Source organism: Tamandua tetradactyla, chromosome 5 (assembly GCF_023851605.1).
Source record: "Tamandua tetradactyla isolate mTamTet1 chromosome 5, mTamTet1.pri, whole genome shotgun sequence".
Lineage (NCBI taxonomy): Eukaryota > Metazoa > Chordata > Mammalia > Pilosa > Myrmecophagidae > Tamandua > Tamandua tetradactyla.
This window is the reverse complement of record NC_135331.1, coordinates 124,924,200-124,945,034: the sequence shown is the minus strand read 5'-3', so window position 1 is coordinate 124,945,034 and position 20,835 is coordinate 124,924,200. Positions and strand designations below refer to the sequence as shown.

Here is a 20,835-nt window from a genome sequence, read left to right as displayed (position 1 = left end):
ATCTTTTATCTTTGGAAATACTGTATCTAGTTTTTGTTTTATCTCTTTGTTTTTGATACTAAAATTTATATCAAATCTACTTCTACATATTTTTCAATAATACACAATTTGGTTGTGACTTTTTGTATTTATCTATTATATGAAAAAGTGGAATAAATCAGTTTTAAAAAGTTCTTTCCAAACCACTTAAAATAGTAGATCAGTAATGAATTGTGGTTGCCAGGAGAAATTGTACATGAAAAAATTAAGGGACATATATTTTGAATAGATTTAATGATATTCTAAGTAAAATACTTTAAAAACAGCTCCAAATTCAGAGAAGGCCTGACAGCTCCTATGCAAAGCCCTAAGGGTTTTAGTTGACCACAAGTTCAATGACAGCTAGGCCACAACAGCTGCTATAAATCAGATCCAAATGTAGATAGTATTTAACATGAGTAAAGAGTCAACTGCGATGATTGCTGGACTTTTACTAACCAAATGAATGCTGGATAAGCGCGTGTGCATTTGGGCACCATAATTCAAAATTGTTGATATACTGGAGGCTACCTGGGCACCAGGTCAAGGAGAATATGATGAGGACAGAATGATGAGACATGGTTTGTTTAATCTGGGGGGAAAAAAGATGGTTCAACAATACAAGAAAAATTGCTTTCAAATATTTGGAGGACTGTCATTTTTAAGATGATATAGAGATCTACGCGTTACAGAAGGCAGCACTAAGACTATTTTATCAAAAAGGCAGAATGAGGTAACTTTTGCCCCAACATAATGGGGCATTTTCCAAGAGCTGGGACTATCAAAAAAATGTTACACACAGTCTCCTTTAAAACTCCTGAGCCATTTGTTCAAGGTACAGCCACAGGCAGGTGGACACCTGGGAGGGACACGGTCAGGGGGAATCTAAAGCAGGCAGTGCTGCAGTCTCTCCTAGTCTCTAACAATGTAACAAAAATGACAGCATACACACTCACACACACAACACACAAACTTATAAATGTAAATAATAATAGTATTTCTTCCTTACCACAACCCAAATTCCATGGATGAAGAAATTGAAGCACAGGGAAGCTAAACTGCCTGGCCTTATGCCAACAGCAATAATTGGTGGAATTAAAGGCTTAGTCTCCAAGTTGTTTTTTTTGCTACCACAGTTACTCCACGTTTAACCACTGTGAGACTCATTCATTCTCTCTCCCACCCCAAAATTCACTCTCTCCCGCCTTTCTCTCTCTCTCCACATAGACAGACACAAATATTTCTGCTATCACATTGTTTTCCACTGAAAGATTCTATTTATCTACCTACATGAATCTGTGATATGTAAACCATAGTTTGTTTGTTTTTTTGCATGGGCAGGCACCGGGAATTGAACCTGGGACTCCGGCCTGGCAGACAAGAACTCTGCCTGTTGAACCACCATAGCCTGCCCAGAATTTTAAAATAAAAATCCCTAGAAATAATTTAACATCCATAACAATTGTATTTTCAGAATCCAAATATTCTTACCTGATCTACAAGCAATGTCTACATCCTTTTCAAAGTCTGTCTGTAACGAGAAATAATAACACACAGAACCATCATTGAATGAACATCACAAGTAACTTTTATTAACCAAATTATCTTAAGTTTATAGGTATATGACTAGGCAGAAGTCATTTATTGTTTTGTGCAAAGGAGATATCTCAAGGAAACACTGTATTGTGTTCAAGAGTATTTCCTAGAGACAAAATATAGAATGAAATCAATGGAAACATGGCATACAATTCTAATAAGAGAATACAATGACCGATGTCAGCTTCAGTCAGGAGACTAAATGCCATATATAAAAGAACAGAATTTTAAGGCAATTTGCTAAATCACAATTAAAAGCATAGAATATACAGTATTATGAATATATTTACATGTCTTCATTATATTTTTATTAAATTCATAGTATATTCATGTTGAATATACTGTTTGCCATGTTAAATCTTCTAATACAGCTTTGTCAAACTCTTATTAATCAAACTAGGCTCTTCTAATGATCCATTTTCTCTCAAATGTGACAAAAGGCTGTATGACTTAGGAATTAAAAAGTGAAGATTATGTGGACCCACTAAAGAATATTAATCTACTCTAAAACCTACTGGAGTTCAGTACTGTCCTCATATTTTCCCCCAATTTTTATTTTTAACAAATCAGTGTTTTTAAAATTTAATTAGTGCATTTTAATCAAGATCATTCAGTTATATGCCACTCCCTATGCATATTTTAAATCAGAGATTCAGTATTCATCTAATTGTTTTTAGTAAGGAACTGGTTATTCCTTTTGTGGTTACTAGAAGTATCATTTAGCCTCTTTTATGTCACCTAGACTAAAATTTGTATAGTAACTCAAATATCTTGTTAAAATACACAAACAACCTCTTCAATTCAAGCCCTGCTTTTAACAACATGTAGGTGAAGTCTTTATCTCATTTTTCAACTTTTCTGAAGTTTAGAATGATCCTTAATAAGAGCAAGTCAGAGCTCATGGGTAACAACTGACCTTTCATTGGAAGGGTGGCTATCTTATGCTTTGGGGCAATGGTTCTCATCCTAGACCGCACACTGGAAACACCAATGCCTGGGTCTCATCCACAGAGATTTTGATTTAATTGCTCTGTGGTATGGCTCCTGGGTGATTCCAATGTGCAACCGAGGTGTAGAAATACTGCTTTAAGCCTAGAAGTTCAGATTCAGGTCTATTATGTGTTGAGCTGTGAAAAATAGGATTATACAATAAATCTTTATCCCTAATTGTGTGCAAGGATGAAAATGCTCTGCCATGTTGCATAGGACCCTCACACTCAACATCCCAGGGGCCAGTATTAGATTCTGGACTCCCAAGAAATTCAGATGGAGTTCTCATCTGGCATCAGAATTCGAAGAGCCTTGGAATAAACTGAAGCCAAGATACTTCAAAATGGGTCTTTGGGACTAAGGACATTGGTTCATTCCTTTGCAAAATCATGACTTAATTAACAAGCAAAGGGAAAATAAAAGCTCACCATGATTTGAGCATGCCCGTTAGGAAAAGAACTTGAAGAATCAGCATTGATTGGATCCTGACAGTTTCTTAATCGGCATCTAAATGCATCTTGAACCTGTGGGGGAAAAATGACATACATTAATTTTTTCTCTCTTGATGACCAGATACTGTCTATATTAGCAATTAACTATGAGAAAGGAATTATCACTGCTTTTATGATCCAATATCCATTTTGCTTACTTCTTGATATAAATTCTGGTGTGTGTGGACTTTGCTCAATGCCAAGGAAATTCATCACTTGCCATAATCTATATAGGGAAGTGCTGGGAACTCCTCAGCTATCAAATGGCTATATCTGGCTGAACACTAATAATGCTCACCAGAAGGCAGATTTATTTCCACTGTTACAAACACTGTATGTGCTTTTCATGGGGGATTTACTATTTGATATGGTATAATCTTCATAACAGCTTTAAACATTGTGAAAAATGAGATTACTCTATGTTCTTTTGACTGGAATCGATTTGGGATTTTCCTTTTACATCTCATGTAAAACGGCACTTCGGGGAAACAATCGCTTGTCTCTCTTCAGTGCTGTGTGCCCTGATATATAAGCAAAACAAAATGAAGCAAAAGGAAAACAAAATAGCTCTGCTTCTGGTTGATTGGGAAAAATAAGGTCATTTAGCAAAGCCAAAATGGATTCTTAAAATCCAATCACAATTGGATTCTGAGTAAAGAACAAACAGATCACAAGGAACTGTTGAAAAATATTAAACCCTTTATTAAAAAAAATCAATATGCATGAATAGTAGATTAGCAAATATACAAAGCAATTAATAGCTATTCTGATCATACGATACCTCAGAATCAACATGTTCTTTCCACTTCCTGTGCTTATTAGGCTCCTAACAAGGTGTTTGTAGACATTTCCATGAGCAGCTACTTATCCCAAGTCAGTGAAAAGATCATTTTACTAAAACTTTGCTTTTTTGATTTCATATTATTGATATTCCCCTTCTCATTTATTGTATGTTTTACTAGATTTAAAAAAAGCACAGATAATTTTGTATTTCCCCTCTTTTACTGAAACAACATTATGGAGACTGTCAAGATAAATATATGATCTTCACTTTTGAAAAACACTAATATAAAATACCTCATCACCATTTTGATGTGCTAATAGACATGTGTTGGCTAGAAAAAAAATGGACTCAAGTTGTTTACAGTTTCCTCCTTGTTCTTTTACCCTTTTCATAGTCATTAGTAGCTTCTTTCCCAAATTGCAGGATTTGGAGGGGACACAGAATTTAGTCACCATCAGAGTCCTGTCCACCAATCCACTAATGAGATCTTTGCCCATTAGCCTTTTCATTTGTCCGCCTTAGGTCCTAATCCTGGTGATAGAACCATTATAACTGTGAAATAAGGAAATGAAGGAATGGACTCAGTGTTCTCTGACCTCTCTTCTATTCTATGAATTCTTTTTTTTTTCTTTTTACATTTCTCTATGTTTTTGTGCTTTTTATTTTTTATTTTTTTATTCTATGGATTCTAATATTTCTAGATCCAGGATTTCATTGAAAAAACAATGAGGCTTTTCCTGATATACTCCAGGAAGGTAATTTCCTATTTCTTCTTTTATACATGTCAATAAAAGTTCATGCTTAGTGAAATCTAGCCTTATCATCTTCTCCTGAAGACTTGGATAAATATTTAGGACTAAATAATCCAGATTCTCTTTGTGAAGAAGATACTACCAGAAAAAAGTCAGATGTGATACTTTCATGCTCCTTCTTTTTAGGTTAATAAAACCTAGTTGGATGTCATAATATAATGCATTAATTAAAAATGCTAATAAATACAGTATTTGCCAGATCATCACTTTACCTATGATGCAGAAATACGAACTAAGGACACCACTAAGAAAGCACATTTGTTTTTTAGGAAAAAAACCAAAGAATTAATGCCAGGAAAGTAGGTACATGTTAATTTCCTATCTATGTCCTGGGTCATCTGGCAAAGCAGCACAATTTATAAAGGAAAATAAATGATGTGTTAGAACCATTGCCTTCCAGGAGTTTGTCACATGAAGTTTTGTTTTCCAAATCTATTTCTAAATACTAGCATATATAATATATGAAAGGTGGCACTCGGTAATACCAAACATTAATTTAACATGTCTTCACTAACCACACTCTATTTTCAGACTTTCAAAATGTGGCTGTCATGATATTTTGGGCTAACAATGAAATATGAAAAAGCAACTTCTGCAAGTTTTTCTTCCAAATCCATTATCTGATTGCTTGAAGGAAATATAAAAAATCTAACTTTCTTCAGAACAGACAAACAAAATCAATATTTTAAACTACTAAACTCCTAAATATGATAATGGATTAAGGGCATTTCTAGACTGGAGAATGATGTCAGTTTCATGACTCAGTCAATGTTGTTCAGAAGAAATATAAAAGAGAAAACTACAGAAATTCTCCAGGAAATTTAAGGCCATGTTTATGGGTTTATGAATGTCATAATTTAAATATTTGATTCTCTGACACTTTCAGTGCCTCTGACACCTCTAATTAAGAAAGATTCTCAAGAGAAATTCCACTTGATTCTAAATGTTTCTCTATGACTTTAAAAAAAATCCTAAAAATGCACAGGGGCAATCTGGATAAATTAACCTTAAATATTTGTCCAACAGCATCAGAAAAATGATTAGATTAGATACTAAATTTTTCTTAGCAAAGAAGAGGGTGCCTCAGGTAAGACAATTCCTACAAAATGGATCTGCAGCTATTTGGGAAGATTTTGATGACTGCATTTTCTACTAGATAAACAAATATGGTTTTGTCTTTGGTGAATCGATGTGAATCATAGTGATGAAGAACACCTGGAATTTTTTTAAAAGCATATCTGCAAGAACCTTAATTCTGGACAAGGAGAACGCCTGAAGAACCAAATGAAACACAACAGAACCTAGATCTGCTAATTCTGTTCAGAAGTTCAAGTGTTCTGCACCAACAGTCATTGTTCCAAGGCTGGACAATGGTCTTGGCATCTTCTTTGCCTTGTGTTTAAGATGGAAGAAAAATAATTATTAGAGAAATTCAAATATTTGTTATTTAAGCTCTTTAACTGACTTACTGTTTGAAAAGAATAAGTAAATAATTTTAGGTAGCACTTAATTTTAGAAATTAAAATCATTAGAACTCTGAGTTCTTGCAAAATTATCCATTTTTTAAACTTATATAAGCCCAACATATAATTTTTATGTGAAACTGGCTGGAATAATTTAATATGTTAACACATATTTAGGTACTGGTAAAATCTTGATTTAAAAATGCCTCCTTTATATGATACTCTGAAATAGGTATTTCCCTTCATTGACTGCACACTATTGTCCAAACAGAGGGTTAAAAAAATATTCAGTGTATTAGCACAGAAAGGATGTGTAAATAGTCCTGGGCTATTTAGGGATCTTTACGGAAACCTGATGTTATGTCCTGAAATGAGAAAAGAATGGCAAGAAACATTTCAAAAAATAAGGTGAAGCAAGAACAAAAAACTATCAAGGTTTTCTTCTGAGAGTATCCAGCTGGGGTGCAACCCAAGTTCTCCTGACTGGTTCCTGCTGGGGGCTGCTTTAAAAACTCCTGAAAAAAGCTATAAGCCCTTCTTTTTGCGGACAGATTCTTGGATGAGACAAGAGTTGAAAGAGGTTTGCAGGGGTGTGTCTCGCTCCTGTCTCTCCCCCACAGAGAGCCATTCGGTTAGTCACAGCAGCAGTGCACACAGGGCTTCAGAGCTTCTCTACTGCGCCTCTTTCTGAAGGCAGCTGGCAGCGTTTCACTGTGAAAGCCGGTGCCAGATTTAGAGATTGCTGGGGAAGAGCACTGAGGAACGTTTGGCAGTGCTGCAATTTAGAAAAACCTCACAAGAAAGAGCTGCACAGTTTGAGATGGGCCTGTGTTAAGCTATGGAGCAGCTCAAACCCCAAATCTTCACCTTTTAAGAGAGTTTTGCCTCCAGTTATTCTTCTTCCTTTCCTATTCTAAATGATCAGTTTAAGCCAGGAAAGGAAATAGTTACATTCTTATTATTTGAGATTGTTAGCTTTGGAGGGAGGAGGTACTTCTTATGTGGCCAGCTTTTTCTGAATCTTAGCCTTACTATTGTTTCATATTTGAATACATATCTTAGCTTTTTAATTATATTAAATTTGATGCAATTTAATCATTAAAATGATTCATGATCTCATGTGTATTATGCCATTTAATATAAGCAACATTAATGACTACATATTGTTAACATATTATCTGACTTCTCTGATGGCAAAGGAAATAAAAAATTGAAGGTATTTGCTATATAATGAAGGAAAAACATGGGCCCAAATTTTGGTCCTAATGATTTTATCCTCCAGCAATTACAGAAATAAAGAAATTATTAATTACTCTCTAAAATTATTGCAGCGCTTTTCTTTTTTTACCTTCAAATAACTTTTATTGCATCAAGGCTTTGGGGCCACATAAGTTTTTCTAGACCACATTTCACAAACATGATCTGAATATAATGTCACATCATTTCTTTAGCATCAAATAAGATCAAATAAGACATCATGACATCTGCCTTCACTTATGGTATCTCATTTCAGTCTCAGGCCTTCCATGTTCTTTGAGGCAGACATTATCCCAGTGCCATAGATGAGGACCCCAGAGCTTAGAGAGCTTACGTAACTTTCTCAAAATAATGGTAGAGATTAATAGTAAGGATGATAATAGTCCAGGTCACTTTTCTTCAATCCAGTCTCCGCTGTATCATACCACTCTGCTTCTACCCTCACAACCCTACTAAGCAAAGAATAACATAGTTTAAATGAAGAACTGAACCAAAACAATTAATCCCAAACTGGCCCAAAATTAAATTTTTATACCATCATTATCCATCTTTTTGATGATTTAACTAAAATGTAAGAAATAAGAGGTAATGGGATAGGTTTTAAACTTTTATTCCAGACCTATTCAATTCCCTGAGACCAGTCTAACAACCTTGCAAGACGGGACCTGGTGGGTCTGAATGAGAGAGAGACAGGACTTGCCCATCCACATGGCCAGGCTCCCCTTCTGGTTACGGGGCAGAAGCAATCGAGCCAACTACCAGAGTGAGAAACAGCTGGGAGGGATGTGTGAGGCTCCTGCAGAAAAAATTTGGGGGTAACAGCAGGCCAAAGTTGGATGCTCCCCAGCAGATGTACCTGAATTTGTCAATCTCTATCATGAACTCTACCCCTGCTGATTTTGTTCATTGATGCCATCTTACTCATCTCTTGTAATGCTCTCATTAACCTTTTCAACCTCGGCATGGACTTGGAGAACTACATGTGCAGATTAAGACTGACTGATGCATATATTCATAATATAATGGCAATTATGCTCAAATAAGAAAAGCCCAGTTTGGAAGAAGAGGCAGGGCTTATCTTCCCCTGCCGAAGAAACACATTAACTATTGGATGAAGTCAGGTTAGTGATTTTTGGGAAAAGAATATAAGAATATGAATATATTGTCCATGTGCCTTGCTTATGGCATATGCCTCATGTCTCCTTTGTGCTCCTTGTTCTCACCAGCTTTACTGCTGTACCTCTAGAGATACATGCACTTTGAGATACTTACTCTACTAAAAACAAAATGAACAACAAAAAATCATTAAATGGATTTCTTTTTGAATCTTCAACTCAACCTGACAAAGACAAAGATTGAGCAACCCACAATCCTCTGAGAATCTTTGAATATACACACCTTCTGAGTAACCTTAAACTGTTTGGATCAATAACCTAACCATCCCCATCTAGAGCCACTCATTCATTCTCTAAAATCTATTTAACTTTCTTCATGATACCACCACAGTGAGCTTGTATCATAACCACTGAACATACAGACTAGAAAGCTCTGAGACATCACTTAATGCTATGTCCACAAATGTTGCCATTGGAGTACTGTTGTTTTCTTGGTGCTATAATCATGGCTACTTTTTAAAAAAATCTCTCAAGTGTCCATGATCACATCACTTGCTTAACACCTTTACAGTATGTGCTCCATTGGAACCCAGAGAAGAACCAAACTCTCTACCATGCACCATAGTCTCAGTTCCATGGAAACCATTTGCTCTACTGTAACCTTCTTATCTTCCTCTACTGAAATCTTTCCTTCCTTAATCCTCCAACCCCATTTTTACCTTATGGCCCTGTTAATTTCAGATGTCTCCTAAAACCCATTCCTTCGTCTTCTAAGACCAACTGAGACCTCTCCAACCCCTCATTGAGGGAGGGCACAAATAGGTCCTTCCCTACTAATGTGTCACTCTTAATTTTCCTGTAAATAATTGAGATTCAAGATCCAGCAATTCTCCATCTGAGCTATATTAGATACAGTATGAACTTCTTCATATTCCAATCTAGTTATTTCACTACTACTGGCATGATTTATTTTTAAAATGGTTTATTTGGGGAGGGGGGATGGTTTTTAATTAGACAGGCAAGGATACTTGGCTGCTTTGTATATTCACTGTCACGTGCTTGTAAACAATTCTGTTTATTTGCATTCTTTATGAAAAATGAGACAAAATGGGAAATTTGAAAAAAGAAAAGGGGGGTGGGAGAAAGGAAGGAAAGGGAAAAAAGGAAAAGATAGCAAGCAAGAAAAGTTGTTCATATATATTTTAAGCATTTTGTTACAAAATTGCTTTCAAAGTTTTAGAGGAAGATTTTGGGGACCTCAACTGGTGCAGCCCAGACACCCTGCCAGGGCCTGGTAATGAGAAAAAGGAAGTGTACCCTGTTACCTCACTGACTCTTAAAGAACACCTACAGGAACCTCACACAGTGATACAACAAAATTATCCATTTAAGCACTTTCCTTTTTTTCTATCATTTAGTGAAAGGGCTTTACTGTACCTTATTTTGTATCACAATTGTGTTATTTTCCCCTTCTGACAACAAGCTGTAAGACTGTCGTAGAACCAGGCACAGCCAGAAACAGAGAGAGATGAGAAGAATATGCAGGCACCAAGAAAGGGGTTTCCTAGCAACAGTAACTATTTCAAAGGTTTCATAATTCTCCTGTAGTTTGAATTTCCATAGCAATGTGGAAAATAGTAAATAGTATATGTTGCTATCTGCTTAATCCAAATGAATCCTAATCAACAAATCGTGAAAGAATGAAAGAAGAATCTGTATTTGTTCTATTAGACTCTATGCTATTAGGTATTATACATAGCTTCCATAACCTAGCTTTTGTTGTTGAAAGTAAGATGATCAGACTGATCATTTCTCCTTCTCCCCTGATTTGAAATTATTTTAGTTTTAAAATTGGACCCAGTAAAAGCAAAGTCACTTTTAAAATAAATAATACCCCATTCACATTACATTTAAAATGCCATAGCATATCTTTCATTTTCTCCTTCTTAAACTGCAAGGCTTTTATCTGCTCCCCACCCCCATGTATACCCACATTCACAGTGAGATTGGGAAAGTAAATATGTGTAAAGACTTTTCAATTCATATTGGTAAAAATCATTAAAGACTAAACCCCACCAAATTACGTGTGTGCATGTCAAAAATACATTAGAAATAGAAATATGTATAGATGTATCAACCTAGCTCTAAATTAAAAAAAAATATTTCTTACATTGCTTATAGATTTTTAAGAAAGAAAAATCCATAGGAATTATCTGGAGTTACTGTGAAGGAAATATTTTAAAGTGAAATATCAGTAGAGATAAACCTGTGTTCTTAGGTTTCTTATGGGATTATCAAGTAGATTAAAAGACATGAATCATTACCCAATAGTTGACGTGTAGCTATCTATCCCATTTTCTTTCTTTCTATTACATTTTCTTTTGTGTATTTTTATGGAACTTTTGTTCATAGGAGATGTAGAGAATATGGAAAGGTGCTTCAGAATTGTTCTCTTAAACTATGTTACTGTTAATGCAATGCAAACACAAGTAATTAGAGGAGAATCAATGCTAGTTTCAGGTTATGTACATTTAGAAGGGCAATAAGAATTTCTGAAGGCTCAGTAAAGCCTCTTATAATGTGGTCTTGGGATATACATAACTCTTTTGAGGAAGTTTCTTTTGTGTTTTCAATAACAACTTCCTTTGAGGAATCCTGAAAGAGATTTGGCCTATAACTGAAATTTTCTCTGTGTATTTAAAGAAATGTTATAGGGCATTTGTAAAGGGTCAATGCAAATGTCATTTCAATGTTGGAACTAAAGAGGTTTGACATGCTGCTACTAATTTAACAGCTACAAAATTATTCAATTTGAATTAATCACTCATAATGTAATAATAACTGGGCTAATACCCATATATTTATTCTCCATTAACAGAGAAACATATTTGTAGCACCTACTTTAGCAGAAGCATTTTTTATATGACTTGATTAATTACCCTTACATTATGGTTTTGACAGTTCATAGTCCAATTAGGAAGTATGGATAAGTTCTGATGGAAATGAATTTTTTTGCCAAATATTTTTCTTCATGTAGGCAGCACAAATTTGATAAGCCATCATAATATCTGTCACTTAAAAACCTGCATATTTTACCATAGCTTAAGACCATCTAGAAAGCTTATTTCTGAAGAAAAAAGGAGGCTTATTTAGAGATGGGGCACTTTTGCTTTTTCTACTGTTTAGCATCTAAGGTATTAGGATCTTTTATAGCTGAGTGAAGACAAATCACATATCTTGCTTAAAACCTGCAACTAACTGTTCACTCTTAATTGTTGGCCATTAATGCACTGCGTGTACTCATTTAGAACAATTTTGACACTGAAATACATTAAAGATAATACAGAAGAGCGACAAGATAGTTATAGTCTGGTAATGAACATAACCCTAGATTATTATTCAATATCCTTTTGATATTTACTTTTATTTACGTTGGTGTATTAGTTTCTTAGCTGCTAAAACAAACACCATACAATGGGCTGGCTTAACCATAGGAATTTACTGGCTCACAGCTGTAGAGGTTGGAAGGCTTGCTTCTGCCCAGAGTTGGTGTCTTCTGGCAGATCAGCTATCTTTAGGGTTCATTTCTGTCATATGGACATGGTGATGTCTTCTCCTTCCTCCTCCAGGTTCCTTTGACTTCTGTCTTCAGGCTGCTCCTGTGGCTTCTCTCTCTGTGTTTAATTTCCTTTGCTTATGAGGACTTCAGCCATATTGGATGAAGACCCACCCTCATTCAGTTTGGGCATACCTTAATTAGTAACATTTTCAAAGGTCCTATATACAAATGCATTCACACCATAGGACCAGGGGTTGGGACTGAACATGCCTTTTTGTGGGAGACATGATTCAATCCCTAACACTTGGTCTATAAAGAAGTTAGTACTTGGAAGATTTTTAATGCTGACATACTAGGTAGAAATGTATGATGAGGGAATAGTAAGACTTTGCAATTGTAAGCCAAATCAGAGTTTTAAAATGATGACATACCACCCCACCTCCACCTTCCTACATGCTCCCTTTGTAATGTGAATTCACTCTTCATTTATTTTCATCATAGCATGTTTTAGGACACACATGGGGCTTATTGATGACACCTGTACCTAATTGATGTGGCTCAGAAATAGTGCTCTCTCCATCTGGTAAGTCAGGGAAAAGCCTTTGGTTACTTGACACATCACTTTAAAAACTATGTGTGTGTACTCATATGAATGTGTATCTTTATGCAATGTGCACATCATAATAAAGTTCTCACATAAGCTAGATAATGCAAAATGGCAAGGTAGACTGTTCTCTCAAAATCACTAGCATGGTACAGTGTCTGTGAGTTGTAGTCACTGCTCATCTCCAGAGTACATGCTAAAATGACTCACAAACCTTGTAAATACTGTGTCGATGCTTGTAATCACTCAGAATAACTTTCACAGAGGTTGGAAAACAATTTTTTATCCCTAAACAACTCAAGTCTGAAATCTATCACTATTCTGGAAGGATTTGGCACAGTTTAGTGTCTTCATTCATGAAAGATCACTCTTCCTTCCTTCAATGCTGATAATAAACCTCAACCATGACCTGGAGAACTGCTGTGATTACAGGGCTATGGGTTTTTAGGGACAATTACTGGTTACCATGCCCAGGTGTGTACATGTTTCTTATTTTATGAGCCTAAACATCTGTATCAAAGTCATTAATCTATTGTATCCTTTACAATAATTTAGTACAGAAGTGAAAGAACTGTTCATCAATCATCAACATGTTCTATCTAAAATGAAACTAATTAAGTATAAAGAATAAGGATCTGCTGTGTGTAGAAGTATGGGTGAGGAAAACAGTTCCCAGAAATATCATTGTTTTATGTTTTAAATTATACCTGTAAAAATGTACTAGCCTACTCTCTTATCTACCAGTTTCTCTAACAGATCTATCCCCACGAGTCACTCCATAACAATCTCTCTTGAACATGTACTCCCTGGTTCCTGGCACCTGGGGCTGTGTTCTCCCTTGTACAGTCCCATCTGTTTTAATCTGTCACTTTCAGAGTCTGGAGGTTCCTTCTGAACTATGCCTTAAAGCTTCCCTTTAGCTTTGACCCCTTCAGCTTTGATTCCTTTACAGAAGACCAGTTTTAATCTGAAGATCCAAACCTTAAATATCTATATCATATTTGTTAGCAAGGAAAAGACCCTCTCAACAGTCATCCTTTTCTCTCCCAAGAAGATTCCTCACCTCCCTCCGGAGAATGCAGTGGACCATAACAATCACAAAGCCTTGCAATGAATCAAACACAGCAAAGAGTATTTGAAACAGGATGGAGCGTTTATCCGTCATAGCCAGAACTGCCGACATCCATGTCAGAGCCAGAAGAGGCAACACCACGCAGGAGCTCCAAAGAGACGCCCTGTTAAGAGTCAGAGAAAGCAACATTATGTAGCTGCACGTCACACTCCAGGCAATAACCGAACCCCCGTTCAAGAAAGCAATTTTATGTGTGGCACCAAGACCGTTAACTTGGAAACCACAAAGCAGATTAACATTTGAGAGGTTTACTTATTTTTTAATAGACTAACCCATAAAAGTTATAAAGGCAGTTGCCAATTATAAATATTTTACAATATGTTCTTAGCTCTAGTATTAGCAAACAACGTTTTTCAATCATAGCATTTTCTCACATGCACTGTAAAAGAATTGTAACAAGAAGATGTAAATGATTGGGACTAACATGGCGTTACTGGCGGTGGTGGCTGACAAAGCTGTTGTTGAAACTACTCCACACTTGGCACATTTGAGCGTCAAACCGCTATGAGGCTCACTCATCTGACTGCAAACAAACAGAACACCCACAAAAAGAACAAAATGTTGAATTGTCACCAAAAAAAGTTGCTGCTGCAAGTTAGCTTTTAAATACGATTTCATGCAGAAAATAAGTATACTTATCAAAGATGAATGCTCTAGGCCATTGTAAAGATGCATTTACACTACATATTATTTTGTAACATTTACCTTTTAATAATATGGGCCTTTGATGTATGGAAAATGTATTTCTGTCATTTAGACCATAAATGGCCCTTGTGTCTATAGATCAAAGTTGCTTAATACACTGAGTTAAACATAAGCATGTGCTTGTAGAGACACACAGTGAAAAGCCCTTTATTCAGACCTCTGATAATCAAACACATCAGGGCTCCTAGCTTCAACGATTTTCATTGCCATTTCAGAAGATATATAATACCATTTAAAACCTTCTGAAATGAAAACATGTATTTCAGAAGTTTAATGTAGGAAGATACATATTTTAAGAGTCTTCAATTTTGGGAGATGTAGCTGTAGCTCAACAGACTCATATTTTGAAATTTTTTATAACATCAATGTATAGCCCATATTTTAGGATGATCTGAATATAGGGGCTGATGAAATTGGATGAAATATTAGTTGCTAATAAAAGGGTGATAGTTTTCAGCTTTAATAAAACACATTTAACATAATAAATATCCTTTCTGGATGTTTTGTGATAAGCTCCAACCTTACAGCATTTACATGCTCTACTGTGTCATAAAGGATTTGTAGGTAAAATTCACATTCAACTAGTTCAGATTAAATTTACTGTATCATAGAAGCAAAGTCATGCTATTCAGAAAATTTTATACACATTCTGCTTTAGAAAAGTGTTCCTTGAAAATGACTGGTTTATCAGACTAAATACTCTTAAGAAAATACAAAAACAAATTGCTTGAATTAAAACTTAAAACACTTTGAAATTAATTTTCTATGGTGTGTGTCTCTTTTCTATTGTCATGTGGTATTTATGTTTAAAAGATACGTTTGCCCTGTAGATTCCTCTAATATTATATAGGCGTTGCATAACTATGTATATAATAAAAGTGGCAGAAGAGAGAAAATTGTAAGATGTTCATAATTTAGGGTGTCTAGTTTTATAAAGATAAAGAAATGTTCTCATTTGTGAAGGTGCTTGGATGAGGTAATAAATCTAAGAACCATTAAGTAGATTGATCAGTATAGTCCATGAAAAAATTTAAAAGCTTTCAGAGTTGGGGGTGGGTTGGGAATATGGTACTAAATCATTCACTTTTCTTGCTCTAACCCTGGGCATATTACCAGCCATATATGTCCAAACTTCTCAAAATAATACGCAACCAACAGTCTACCTCCTTTTAGCTCATGAATGTCTCAATGGACATGCCGATGTGTTTGAAACAATTTTCAAAGAGGCACCGCCACACAGGCTGCACATCAGCTCCATAACTGGACACAACCCCAAAATTCTAATTTAATAGGACCCAGAAATCTAAGTTCTATTAATTATACTGGTGGACAAGCAGAGCTGAGCACCACTGATTTAACTATACATTTGAATTTCTTTAGTTTTGTTAAGTCCCATTGGGTTAATATTAAAAAGGCATAGCTTGGTCACTTATTGTCTCCTTTCTCACAGTTGGGGTTTGTGCTTTGAACATGACTATCTGACCATTTTAGGATAGTTGGGCTCTAGGCCCTGGGAAACAAGATTGAAATTACTAAAAAATAATTTTAAGTGCATAGTCTTAGAAAGGAATTTGACCCTAAAAAACTTTGATTTAATCTAAATGTAGGTTTCTCTGAAAATAAAATTATAAACCAGTATTTGAAATGCTCATGTCTCTTAATCTAAAATTTATCTGAGACTAATTAAAAGTTCCCTTAGTCAGAGCTAACTGTTGAAAACTATGTTTGATGCAAACTTGTTGGATACCTTGGATTTGTATTATTGAATATGAATGGAGCAGAGGAAAGATAGGTACCCAGAGAGATCTAATACTTTGATTGGAATTAATATAACATAAAGAACACATGTTCTAACATTGCATGTGAAATTGAGTTGCTGCAATGAAAAAAAAAATCTGTTTTGTCACAGAGGTATTTCCACATTTAGAAAATAAGAAGTGCTAACAGTTAAAAATAATTGAATTGTCCATAAGTTTGAATATACCCTATATCCAACCAGGGCCAGGGTAGGAACGTGGTCCCTTCCACTACATCTTTCTAGATTGTTCTGTCTACTTCTGCTGTTTCTAGGAGTCTTGGAGACTACAGGTTCTAGTTCCCTTTCCAATTTTCTTTTGCTCTTTTCTTTAGAAAAAAAATATCTTTTTTTCTGGTAGATTTATTGTTATACTGTAAAAACTTCCCTGGAAAGAAAATACAACCCTCTCCTTTTGGAAAATTCTCCTGAAATTTGTAAAAGATCCTGGTAAATTAGTCTCCTTAATTTCAGGTAGATAAGAAAACAGTAGATAAGAAAGTTCCATTGCATAAAATAGAGTGAATTAAATTTTCCATTTAAGATGCTCTAAAAAGACACATTGCATTTTATCTTGATTTCTGACTTGCCAATCACCACTTTATATGTGTTAATATTTGCAAAAAATTCCCCTGTGAATATATATTTTATGTACTAGAATAATTTAATCTAGCTTGGTTATTATGGAATTTGTTAAACTATTTTATTATTTATTAAATATTAATTCATTTTTGGTAAATGTTTATTGGATTCAAATCATATGACTGGCAGTTTTCTAATGATTAATTATAAAAGGAAGAAAAGGAATAAGGGAATAGAGAAAATGGGGGAGAAAACTTCTTGGCACCATATTGAACTCTAAGTAATAAACGGTTTCAAAAGAAACTCTTGACATATGTTTGAAAAACTGAAATGGTCATTTTCTACAATTTGGGAGACCAATCATTAAGTCAATCAATTAGTCCTTTGCTCAATGTTTTAGTTAATTCTGATTATTTCTTCTTCACTAAAGCCTCCTTTCTCTATTACTGTCTTTACATCTTCTCTATGAACTCAAATTAGCTTCAGATTTATATATCTTCTAAAAACTTTCCTTCATTCATACTTTGAAATAGAAAACAAACTTAAATCTATATGTACTGAAGCTAAAATAGCATTTATATTACAGAAATGTGAAAAAAACAACCAAAAGTCTAGAGCCAGTAATTTGTTGATAGCTGTTTTCTGCTTTAGACAGTAACCAGCATTCTGCTTTTATAATATATATTAATAACATTTCTGTTCCTCCAACAATGGCCTTTGAATCAGAAAAACATACTTTGACTCAGTTATACCAGTGAAATATATGTAACTCATAAGAATACTTTAGAATTAGGGGTTTAAAAATTGTAATTGTCTGTGTTAATACATAGATTGAAATGGATAATCTCAAAATGCATAATATGACAATGTCATTTTTCATGCACTTATGTTTCTTGCAAAGACCTGTGTGAATTAAACTGGGCATTATATATAAAGTAATTCAGTTAAAGTCAGAAACTTTAATAAATCCTCAGCATAATACCCCTTTTGATCTCCTCTTTTTGTCTGCCCTCAATCTCCTGAATGCTGGAACACAGACCCTTAATTGATAGAGGTGCAGATACCTTTGAAAACAACCTGTCTGGTTTGGCTTCCTCATTTCATGCATCATAAAAACAGTCATTTGTTGAATGAGTGCTTGCTACTTGTTAGATCCTTTAATGAATGCTTTATATATATTATATTTCATGTACTATATGAGATAAGAGTTATTATCCTTGTTTAACAGGTAAGGAGACTGAGTCAGAGAAACATTAAGTGACATGCTCCAAAATACACAACTAGTAAATTGCAGAGCTTAATTCTGAGTATGGCTTTGACTTTAAAGCTTTATCCTAACCATTAAAACCTCAAGAAGTTAAAAGAAAAAATATATATACAAGTTTACAACTATATGGCAGAGCTGTGATTTTATACCCTGTACTCATTATGATGAGTTTATTCTTACATAATCTCTCTGGAAAGAAATAACTGGAAAAGTTATTACTGAAACTCAGACCATTTATGGCAGACTAATGAGTAATAGTGTAAAAGCTTCACATGCAAATGGTATAGAAAACTCAGTTTCTGTACTAACTTCAAGTATGCCTATTTGAGGATGCTATGGAGACTCATCGGAACTGAAAAAACTACTCTCTGCCCCAGCAAAGACTCTCCAGTGAGGTTTTTATTATACCATTTCATCTCTAATGTTTAGTATGAATGGTACCAAATTGTTATATTTAAGGCCACTAGACTTAGTCTTTACAAGGAAAAAAAATATCTGGACTATCATCACAGAAATCATTATATAGATTATAAAAACCTAAAAGACTTTAAACATTTTTGCCAGTGGGTGATTAAATTCTATAACAATTAAAAAATACCATAAATTATTAAAGAAACGAGAATAATTGCAGGGTAAGTTTTGAATAAAGGCACAATTTAACAGAAAAGAGAAAGCTACAAACTTTTTATAGGAAAAGATACAAAGGGCCAAAGGCATTAATATTTCATTCAAATTTCTATAAACGTATATGATGAGGTGACGATGTATCCTTTAAAAGTTGCTCTCAATCTGTATATGAAGTGGCTTCATTAAGTCCTTAGACATGGTGATATTACAACAGTAATATTAAGAAAAGTTTTTCTAAATTTTGTAAGTAGTTAAAATGTGCAAGTAAAATTATGAATAACTTGCTGGTAAGGTATAGCTGAAATGTCATTAAGAATGAACATACATGACAAAATAGTGTCTGATAAGTGATTATTTCAAGTGAAGAACATTACAGATACAATTAATCAAAGAAAATGCAGTAATTGTACCCTATTTAGGTTTGCTTGACCCCTTTCTGTTTTATCACACAGCTACATTGTATTCAATCTACCCTCCTGTGCTTTGTAACCCATACTAGGAAGGCTTTGAAAACCCTTACCTGTGGACAACAGTTTTAAGCTTAGTCTTAATATTTAATCTTCTTGTCTTACAAACAGGCCATGTGCACAAATCAACTCAGATTTTCTTAATGATCTTTTTCATTCTTTTTAGATTTTGGTCACTTTACTTGAAATAGTGCATTGGATGTTTTTGAATGGGTGAATCTACCAGACACGTTGGTACATGAAGAACAAAATTCAAGACACAGTCAAATGCAATCAATGATGAACTGGAATTGGAATATAGAATTCACTGGTAAAGAATCTTCAAAATCCACCAATCGCAGCTTACCCGGCTCTGTGTTTGAGCTTTTTATCTAGGATCCCATCTCTGGAAACAAGTTTATTAAATACCAAAATGCCAATCACCATGTTGACCTGTCAAATAGAAACAAAGGTTGACCTTTCAATGAAATTGAAGGGAATCAGGTCCCTGTTTTACTTGAAACATCTTTCATCAATGTATAGTGACTAAAGAATCATAAACTCACAATAGTAGTGATGTGAAGCACTTCTCAAATATTTTATAATGCATACAGATCTATGGACCAATTTAATAGTATTGTGTTGTTTAAAAGGTTTAAGTATAATTAATTTCCAGGCTTTGCAATTAACACAGGGGAAATTACTCTTCAATTGCCTAACTTTTAAATGGTACCACATTATGCCAAGCTGGCATTTTTCTTTCTTTCTGAATGACCCCTGAATAAAATCATTTGGCTAAATGAGTCTTACACTATGTCTGAGAGCCAGAAAATTCTTAGAGAATGAGGCTAGGGTGAGCCTTGGGAGCCAAAAGTGCTTCAAGATTTGACATTGCCCCCAGCAGAGAGGACAGAATGCTTAAATTCCTCATGCTATAAGGCTATTCTTTCTTGTGGGGTGGGAGGTTTTTTGATGCACTATGGTTTTCCAGGCAAAAGGGAAAACCTAGTCAATTCACCAGAATCCTTTAAGAAATGGACACTTAGATCTTTTTTTTAACAAGATATTCTATTGAACACATCATTTTCTAAGACCTCTTACTCTTACGTAAAAAGCCTTTTGCATAAAACAGTTGGTATGGAATCACACATATTTTTCTTTCTCAAGTGAAATTGCAGAAAGTTGTAAAGATAGCTGTGATCTATGTATAGCAGCTTGTTATAATGAGGTCCCATGGTTCTCTAACCTATCAGCACTTACTGAGAGAGGAATCCAATCCAATACTGGAACCAAAATAACCACTGAGAATTTTTTTTTTTTTTTTTTGCCTTCTTTGTCCCTTACCCTTCATGGTCACTGGCAACAGAATCTTGGTGTGCCCCAAGACAAATCTGAAGCCTTTACACTGAAACTGTTAGTTCCTATAAATCTGTCTTAAATGACGCAGGATAGCTAGTTAAGAGAAAAGAAAAAAATGACTGCCTCCAATACACTCTGTCCAGGTGAAATACATAGCCAAAATCTCTTTAACTGTTGTGTAAGATGCAAAGCACACCTGTTAGGGAATTAGTAGGTGTCACTCTTCATAGTGT

General features: G+C 34.8%; 1 protein-coding gene across 5 annotated transcripts in view; it reads right to left on the bottom strand.

Moving 5' to 3' along the window:
* The window catches only part of ADGRB3 (adhesion G protein-coupled receptor B3), a 723,849-nt gene that overhangs the window by 30,369 nt on the left and 672,645 nt on the right, over positions 1–20,835 (bottom strand). For 4 of the 5 annotated variants that reach the window (XM_077162184.1, XM_077162181.1, XM_077162182.1 and 1 more), the window contains 5 exons: positions 19,611–19,696; positions 14,246–14,344; positions 13,753–13,924; positions 3,033–3,128; positions 1,510–1,549 (listed from right to left, as the gene is read on the bottom strand). In XM_077162184.1, coding sequence (XP_077018299.1) covers positions 1,510–1,549; positions 3,033–3,128; positions 13,753–13,924; positions 14,246–14,344; positions 19,611–19,696 — 493 coding nt within the window. The remainder of the gene's footprint in view (positions 1–1,509; positions 1,550–3,032; positions 3,129–13,752; positions 13,925–14,245; positions 14,345–19,610; positions 19,697–20,835) is intronic. The other variant, XM_077162185.1, reaches the window with a different exon arrangement.